Source organism: Salmo salar, chromosome 02 (genome assembly GCF_965601325.2).
Source record: "Salmo salar chromosome 02, fSalSal1, whole genome shotgun sequence".
Classification (NCBI taxonomy): domain Eukaryota; kingdom Metazoa; phylum Chordata; class Actinopteri; order Salmoniformes; family Salmonidae; genus Salmo; species Salmo salar.
Genome location: NC_138292.1, coordinates 370,230 through 379,936, shown reverse-complemented (window position 1 = coordinate 379,936; position 9,707 = coordinate 370,230). Strand labels below are relative to the sequence as shown.

General features: G+C 40.8%; 1 protein-coding gene across 1 annotated transcript in view; it reads left to right on the top strand.

Annotated features, from left to right (window-relative positions):
• Positions 1-810: 810 nt before the first annotated feature.
• Positions 811-9,707, top strand: part of LOC106593541 (regulator of G-protein signaling 22) — a 45,994-nt gene continuing 37,097 nt past the window's right edge. The window contains exons 1-6 of the mRNA XM_082968523.1: positions 811-832; positions 1,134-1,162; positions 1,396-1,458; positions 3,516-3,695; positions 4,079-4,164; positions 7,970-8,129. Coding sequence (XP_082824649.1) covers positions 811-832; positions 1,134-1,162; positions 1,396-1,458; positions 3,516-3,695; positions 4,079-4,164; positions 7,970-8,129 — 540 coding nt within the window. The remainder of the gene's footprint in view (positions 833-1,133; positions 1,163-1,395; positions 1,459-3,515; positions 3,696-4,078; positions 4,165-7,969; positions 8,130-9,707) is intronic.

The window sequence follows — 9,707 nt, the reverse complement described above, 5'->3', positions numbered from 1 at the left end:
CCAGAATAACAACCTATCCCTCAACGTAACCAAGACTAAGGAGATGATTGTGGACTACAGGAAAAGGAGGACCGAGCACGCCCCCAAATGGCTACCTGGACTATTTGCATTTGTGTGCCCCCCCCCAACCCCTCTTTTTACACTGCTGCTACTCACTGTTTATCATATATGCATTGTCACTTTAACCATATGTACATACTACCTCAATCAGCCTGACTAACCGGTGTCTGTATGTAGCCTCTCTACTGTATATAGCCTGTCTTTTTACTGTTTTATATCTTTACCTACGTCTTGTTCACCTAATACCTTTTTTTTTTTCACTGTCTACACCTGTTGTATTCGGCGCACATGACAAATAAACGTTGATTTGATTTGACAAAGTGTTTTGCAAACGCCACTGTGTCGGAATAGTTTTCTGTCGTTATGGCGCCCTCTACTGGTTAACGTCATTCACTTGATTCCTCTCTGGAATAGAATACATGTCGCTGTGTATATTAGCGTGCTATAGTTAATCATCTCTACTTTACTATGAGAAGTCTGAATTAAAATGCAATATATTTAGTCGTTTAATTATTTTTTTTTGAAAAATGGATAAACTGGCACTCCAGTTAATGTTTCCTCAGCGTCACGACTTGTACTGCTCCCCTTCTGCAATGTGAGTTGACTTCCATAGCAACCCGTCTGTCGGTAATTACACTGAACGGTCTGGGTGACGGCAGGTCAGAGGTGTTCAGGACAGGCATAGAGCCCCTGGCTGACGGTTCTGGCTGAATTACAACTAAGGACAACTGAACTACATAAAAGTGAAGAATGTTGGGGAAGATTACAACAGGTGAGTCCGGGAATTCAGGAACAGCTGAATAAAACTCAACGTTTTTAAAAACACAACTGGGAACTTCAATGCGTTCACGACAACTAAGAACTGGGGGAAAATCGTTTTGAACGGTCATCCAATTCGGTAACTCGGACCTCTTTTTGTAGAGTTCGGTGAGTTGAAGATCACTGACGTTATGATTTGATCTCGTTTCCTGAGTTTTTCGGTTGTCTTGGACGCTTGGAAAAGTCGGAGATTTCCGAGTTCCCAGTTTATCTGAAGGTGGCATCAGTTGTCTTGAAATGTTTTTCTTCCATAGATCCACCTTACCTTACCATCGATAATTTCGTGAGTAACCTATTTATAAAAATATATATTTTTTAAATGAATGCCTTTGTCTAAACGTTTCAACTTGTCACATTATGGACTACTGAACATTATACTGTTATATGAACAACTTTTAATATGACTTCTATGATCCTGTTAAGGGATTTAAAGTGAATTCTGCAGTCCCCCCCCCCCCCCCCCATATCAACACATTGAATACTAACTAACTGGTGTCTTCTGTTCAATATCCACAGGAGGACCATCTGGTTTCTGAAGATGTTCTGCTGCACTTCTTTAATCACTTCCTCAGTCTACCTGTAAACATCCTGGCACTTCTTTAATCACTTCCTCAGTCTACCTGTAAACATCCTGGCACTTCTTTAATCACTTCCTCAGTCTACCTGTAAACATCCTGGCACTTCTTTAATCACTTCCTCAGTCTAACTGTAAACATCCTGGCACTTCTTTAATCACTTCCTCAGTCTACCTGTAAACATCCTGGCACTTCTTTAATCACTTCCTCAGTCTACCTGTAAACATCCTGGCACTTCTTTAATCACTTCCTCAGTCTACCTGTAAACATCCTGGCACTTCTTTAATCACTTCCTCAGTCTACCTGTAAACATCCTGGCACTTCTTTAATCACTTCCTCAGTCTACCTGTAAACATCCTGGCACTTCTTTAATCACTTCCTCAGTCTACCTGTAAACATCCTGGCACTTCTTTAATCACTTCCTCAGTCTACCTGTAAACATCCTGGCACTTCTTTAATCACTTCCTCAGTCTACCTGTAAACATCCTGGCACTTCTTTAATCACTTCCTCAGTCTACCTGTAAACATCCTGGCACTTCTTTAATCACTTCCTCAGTCTACCTGTAAACATCCTGGCACTTCTTTAATCACTTCCTCAGTCTACCTGTAAACATCCTGGCACTTCTTTAATCACTTCCTCAGTCTACCTGTAAACATCCTGTCACTTCTTTAATCACTTCCTCAGTCTACCTGTAAACATCCTGGCACTTCTTTAATCACTTCCTCAGTCTACCTGTAAACATCCTGACACTTCTTTAATCACTTCCTCAGTCTACCTGTAAACATCCTGGCACTTCTTTAATCACTTCCTCAGTCTACCTGTAAACATCCTGGCACTTCTTTAATCACTTCCTCAGTCTACCTGTAAACATCCTGGCACTTCTTTAATCACTTCCTCAGTCTACCTGTAAACATCCTGGCACTTCTTTAATCACTTCCTCAGTCTACCTGTAAACATCCTGGCACTTCTTTAATCACTTCCTCAGTCTACCTGTAAACATCCTGGCACTTCTTTAATCACTTCCTCAGTCTACCTGTAAACATCCTGGCACTTCTTTAATCACTTCCTCAGTCTACCTGTAAACATCCTGGCACTTCTTTAATCACTTCCTCAGTCTACCTGTAAACATCCTGGCACTTCTTTAATCACTTCCTCAGTCTACCTGTAAACATCCTGGCACTTCTTTAATCACTTCCTCAGTCTACCTGTAAACATCCTGGCACTTCTTTAATCACTTCCTCAGTCTACCTGTAAACATCCTGGCACTTCTTTAATCACTTCCTCAGTCTACCTGTAAACATCCTGGCACTTCTTTAATCACTTCCTCAGTCTACCTGTAAACATCCTGGCACTTCTTTAATCACTTCCTCAGTCTACCTGTAAACATCCTGGCACTTCTTTAATCACTTCCTCAGTCTACCTGTAAACATCCTGTCACTTCTTTAATCACTTCCTCAGTCTACCTGTAAACATCCTGGCACTTCTTTAATCACTTCCTCAGTCTACCTGTAAACATCCTGACACTTCTTTAATCACTTCCTCAGTCTACCTGTAAACATCCTGGCACTTCTTTAATCACTTCCTCAGTCTACCTGTAAACATCCTGGCACTTCTTTAATCACTTCCTCAGTCTACCTGTAAACATCCTGGCACTTCTTTAATCACTTCCTCAGTCTACCTGTAAACATCCTGGCACTTCTTTAATCACTTCCTCAGTCTACCTGTAAACATCCTGGCACTTCTTTAATCACTTCCTCAGTCTACCTGTAAACATCCTGGCACTTCTTTAATCACTTCCTCAGTCTACCTGTAAACATCCTTTCATATTATTTACTTTATTCACTAACAAAATGTTTATTTTCACTGTGGATGAATGCCAAAACTTTTGTAAAACACAAAGATGTTTGAAATTGTGGATTTGCTTAATTTCACTTTCCTTCAAATGGTTGATCAGATTTAAGATAATTTACCAATTAGACGGGCTACACTTTCTCTTTATCTATTCTGTCAGAATCTGAGAAAATAATGTCCCAAATGTCCTGGTTTCCTTTCCCGCCCAGTCGTTCCCTGAGTGTATACAGTACAACCAGGTGACCGGTGTGTTTGAGGTGGTCAGTGAGTCAGAGGAGGCTCTGTCTAGGAGGATCAGGTCAGCCCTGCAGTACTTTCAATCACAACCTCTCAGTGATCCAACAGAGCTGTCTGCTAGACCCATGGTGGACAACCACTACACTGTTCTGGTCAGTTCACATTCTCCTGGTCCTTTTACACTATGGCATCTTCATATTGAATACTGCCATGTGTGTTTGGGGGGGGGGGGGGGGGGGAGCTTTTAAATTAGTATTTCACTGTAATGTTTTACACCTATTGTATACTGTTCAATTGACAAATTAACTTTGATTTGCCAACCAATACATTGCCCTCATAAGTTTAGTCAAACTAAACTTTAATCAAACTTTAAAAAAAAAACATTTTTATTCAAGTGGATTCAAGTTTCTCATCAGATTAGTTGATTGATTCATGATTTTAGTTGGTTGATATGGAGTTTATTAAATCAGACGTCTGTGTGTGTGTGACATCATCTGAATGAGAATAATAATTATTGATTTGAACGCCGTAACAGTGCTTGGACAGACAACAGGGACTGGAGTGGATCCTAAAAGAAAGACTACCCTTGTTTATTCACAGTGACTGCTACTTCGAGTACAGGTAATCCCCAATGTTTTATTACTAGGGGGTCATATCACCTGTTGATGCATGTCTTGATATCAGCACTACCCTTTATCCTGGTCCTGTCTGTCCTGACTTCATCTGTCTTGATATCAGCACTACCCTTTATCCTGGTCCTGTCTGTCCTGACTTCATCTGTCTTGATATCAGCACTGCCCTTTATCCTGGTCCTGTCTGTCCTGACTTCATCTGTCTTGATATCAGCACTACCCTTTATCCTGGTCCTGTCTGTCCTGACTTCATCTGTCTTGATATCAGCACTGCCCTTTATCCTGGTCCTGTCTGTCCTGACTTCATCTGTCTTGATATCAGCACTGCCCTTTATCCTGGTCCTGTCTGTCCTGACTTCATCAGTCTTGATATCAGCACTGCCCTTTATCCTGACTGTCCTGACTTAATCAATCACATTTATTTTTTAATCAAATGTATTTATAAAGCCCTTCTTACATCAGCTGATATCTCAAAGTGCTGTACAGAAACCCAGCCTAAAACCCCCAAACAGCAAGCAATGCAGGTGTAGAAGCACGGTGGCTAGGAAAAACTCCCTAGAAAGGCCAGAACCTAGGAAGAAACCTAGAGAGGAACCAGGCTATGAGGGGTGGCTAGGAAAAACTCCCTAGAAAGGCCAGAACCCTAGGAAGAAACCTAGAGAGGAACCAGGCTATGAGGGGTGGCTAGGAAAAACTCCCTAGAAAGGCCAGAACCCTAGGAAGAAACCTAGAGAGGAACCAGGCTATGAGGGGTGGCTAGGAAAAACTCCCTAGAAAGGCCAGAACCCTAGGAAGAAACCTAGAGAGGAACCAGGCTATGAGGGGTGGCTAGGAAAAACTCCCTAGAAAGGCCAGAACCCTAGGAAGAAACCTAGAGAGGAACCAGGCTATGAGGGGTGGCTAGGAAAAACTCCCTAGAAAGGCCAGAACCCTAGGAAGAAACCTAGAGAGGAACCAGGCTATGAGGGGTGGCTAGGAAAAACTCCCTAGAAAGGCCAGAACCTAGGAAGAAACCTAGAGAGGAACCAGGCTCTGGCTTTTCATAGCTGATCATTGAGAGTATCTCTACCGCTCCTGCTGTCTCTAGAGAGTTGAAAACAGCAGGTCTGGGACAGGTAGCACGTCCGGTGAACAGGTCAGGGTTCCATAGCCGCAGGCAGAACAGTTGAAACTGGAGCAGCAGCATGGCCAGGTGGACTGGGGACAGCAAGGAGTCATCATACCAGGTAGTCCTGAGGCATGGTCCTAGGGCTCAGGTCCTCCGAGAGAAAGAAAGAGAGAAAGAGAGAATTAGAGCGAGCATACTTAAATTCACACAGGACACCGGATAAGACAGGAGAAATACTCCAGATATAACAGACTGACCCTAGCCCCCCGACACAAACTACTGCAGCATAAATACTGGAGGCTGAGACAGGAGGGGTCAGGAGACACTGTGGCCCCGTCCGATGATACCCCCGGACAGGGCCAAACAGGAAGGATATAACCCCACCCACTTTGCCAAAGCACAGCCCCCACACCACTAGAGGGATATCTTCAACCACCAACTTACCATCCTGAGACAAGGCCGACTATAGCCCACAAAGATTTCCGCCACGGCACAACCCAAGGGGGGGCCAACCCAGACAGGAAGACCACGTCAGTGACTCAACCCACTCAAGTGACTCACCCCTCCTAGGGACGGCATGGAAGAACACCAGTAAGCCAGTGACTCAGCCCCTGTAATAGGGTTAGAGGCAGAGAATCCCAGTGGAGAGAGGGGAACCAGCCAGGCAGAGACAACAAGGGCGGTTCGTTGCTCCAGAGCCTTTCCGTTTCACCTTGACACTCCTGGGCCAGACTATACTTAATCATAGGACCTACTGAAGAGATGAGTCTTCAATAAAGACTTAAAGGTCGAGACCGAGTCTGCGTCTCTCACATGGATAGGCAGACCATTCCATAAAAATGGAGCTCTATAGGAGAAAGCCCTGCCTCCAGCTGTTTGCTTAGAAATTCTAGGGACAATAAGGAGGCCTGCGTCTTGTGACCGTAGCGTACGTGTAGGTATGTACGGCAGGAACAAATTCGGAAAGATAGGTAGGAGCAAGCCCATGTAATGCTTTGTAGGTTAGCAGTAAAACCTTGAAATGAGCCCTTGCCTTGTCTTGATGTCAGCACTGCCCTTATCCTGATCCTGCCTGTCCCTACTTCCACCCGACCTATAGGTCCTACTTCCACCCGACCTATAGGTCCTATTTCCACCCGACCTATAGGTCTCCTTCCGCCCGACCTATAGGTCTACTTCCGCCCGACCTATAGTCCTACTTCCGCCCGACCTATAGGTCTACTTCCGCCCGACCTATAGGTCTACTTCCGCCCGACCTATAGGTCTACTTCCACCCGACCTATAGGTCTACTTCCACCCGACCTATAGGTCTACTTCCACCCGACCTATAGGTCTACTTCCACCCGACCTATAGGTCCTACTACCACCCGACCTATAGGTCTACTACCACCCGACCTATAGGTCCTACTTCCTGCAGCTCATGGATACCTAATCCCACATAAATCTCTTCTGCGTGCCATGTTAGCATATACAGTACCTGTTGAGAGCAGGTGACTCTCTCTAACCCACACTACACCTGCCTGTCACTCACCTAACACAGCTGTATTGGCAGAGTGAAGGTAGACACCCTGGGACAGTGATGGAATAATACCTTACTCCAGGCAATAACATTCCATTGCATTCTATTCTATTCTATTCTTCCATTCCATTTTATTATATTCTTTTCTATTCTATTCTTTCATTCCATTCTATTCCATTTTTCCATTCTTCCATTCCATTTTATTATTTTCTATTCTTCTATTCTATTCTTCCATTCTATTCTATTCTTCCATTCTATTCTATTCTTTCATTCCATTCTATTCCATTTTTCCATTCTTCCATTCCATTTTATTATTTTCTATTCTTCTATTCTATTCTTCCATTCCATTCTATTATTTTCTATTCTTCTATTCTATTCTTCCATTCCATTCTATTCTATTCTTCTATTCTATTCTTCCATTCCATTTTATTATATTCTATTCTATTCTTTCATTCCATTCTATTCTTCCATTCTATTCTATTCTTTCATTCCATTCTATTCCATTTTTCCATTCTTCCATTCCATTTTATTATTTTCTATTCTTCTATTCTATTCTTCCATTCCATTCTATTATTTTCTATTCTTCTATTCTATTCTTCCATTCCATTCTATTCTATTCTTCTATTCTATTCTTCCATTCCATTTTATTATATTCTATTCTATTCTTTCATTCCATTCTATTCTTCCATTCTATTCTATTCTTTCATTCCATTCTATTCCATTTTTCCATTCTTCCATTCCATTTTATTATTTTATATTCTTCTATTCTATTCTTCCATTCTATTCTATTCTTCCATTCTATACTATTCTTCCATTCTATTCTATTCTTCCATTCTATACTATTCTTCCATTCTATTCTATTCTTCCATTCCATTTTATTATATTATTTTCTATTCTATTCTTTCATTCCATTCTATTCCATTTTTCCATTCTTCCATTCCATTCTATTATTTTCTATTCTTCTATTCTATTCTTCCATTCCATTCTATTATTTTCTATTCTCTTCTATTCTATTCTTCCATTCTATTCCATTCTATTCTATTCTTCCATTCATAGGTTTGTCTGACCTGCATTCCTGCACTTTGTGACAAATGTTGTTTAAAAGCTTTTATAAATAACGTATTGATTGATTGATTGATTGATGGATGCTTGGCGGTGTTTCCCAAGGTTAGCGAAGCTGCTTTCTCAGTGTGGCCCTCGGGGCTGGAACCAGAAGAGAGATGACGCCTCAGTCCAACACCCTGTCATCACAGAGACCGTCTGTCCTTCCCCTGGGCCTGATGACAGACAGATCCTGATGAAGGTCCTCGATGTGTCACTGGGGCAGGTCAGCAGATCCTACTGATTCACATAGATGATATATCTCAGTATGATGTCTATATGGTTAAGTACAGCGGAGATGATATATCTCAGTATGATGTCTATATGGTTAAGTACAGTGGAGATGATATATCTCAGTATGATGTCTATATGGTTAAGTACAGCGGAGATGATATATCTCAGTATGATGTCTATATGGTTAAGTACAGTGGAGATGATATATCTCAGTATGATGTCTATATGGTTAAGTACAGCGGAGATGATATATCTCAGTATGATGTCTATATGGTTAAGTACAGTGGAGATGATATATCTCAGTATGATGTCTATATGGTTAAGTACAGCGGAGATGATATATCTCAGTATGATGTCTATATGGTTAAGTACAGCGGAGATGATATATCTCAGTATGATGTCTATATGGTTAAGTACAGTGGAGATGATATATCTCAGTATGATGTCTATATGGTTAAGTACAGTGGAGATGATATATCTCAGTATGATGTCTATATGGTTAAGTACAGTGGAGATGATATATCTCAGTATGATGTCTATATGGTTAAGTACAGTGGAGATGATATATCTCAGTATGATGTCTATATGGTTAAGTACAGTGGAGATGATATATCTCAGTATGATGTCTATATGGTTAAGTACAGCGGAGATGATATATCTCAGTATGATGTCTATATGGTTAAGTACAGTGGAGATTATATATCTCAGTATGATGTCTATATGGTTAAGTACAGTGGAGATGATATATCTCAGTATGATGTCTATATGGTTAAGTACAGTGGAGATGATATATCTCAGTATGATGTCTATATGGTTAAGTACAGTGGAGATGATATATCTCAGTATGATGTCTATATGGTTAAGTACAGTGGAGATGATATATCTCAGTATGATGTCTATATGGTTAAGTACAGTGGAGATGATATATCTCAGTATGATGTCTATATGGTTAAGTACAGCAGAGATTATATATCTCAGTATGATGTCTATATGGTTAAGTACAGCAGAGATTATATATCTCAGTATGATGTCTATATGGTTAAGTACAGTGGAGATTATATATCTCAGTATGGTTAAGTACAGTGGAGATGATATATCTCAGTATGATGTCTATATGGTTAAGTACAGTGGAGATGATATATCTCAGTATGATGTCTATATGGTTAAGTACAGTGGAGATGATATATCTCAGTATGATATCTATATGGTTAAGTACAGTGGAGATGATATATCTCAGTATGGTTAAGTACAGTGGAGATGATATATCTCAGTATGATGTCTATATGGTTAAGTACAGTGGAGATGATATATCTCAGTATGGTTAAGTACAGTGGAGATGATATATCTCAGTATGATGTCTATATGGTTAAGTACAGTGGAGATGATATATCTCAGTATGATGTCTATATGGTTAAGTACAGTGGAGATGATATATCTCAGTATGATGTCTATATGGTTAAGTACAGTGGAGATGATATATCTCAGTATGATGTCTATATGGTTAAGTACAGTGGAGATGATATATCTCAGTATGATGTCTATATGGTTAAGTACAGTGGAGATGATATAT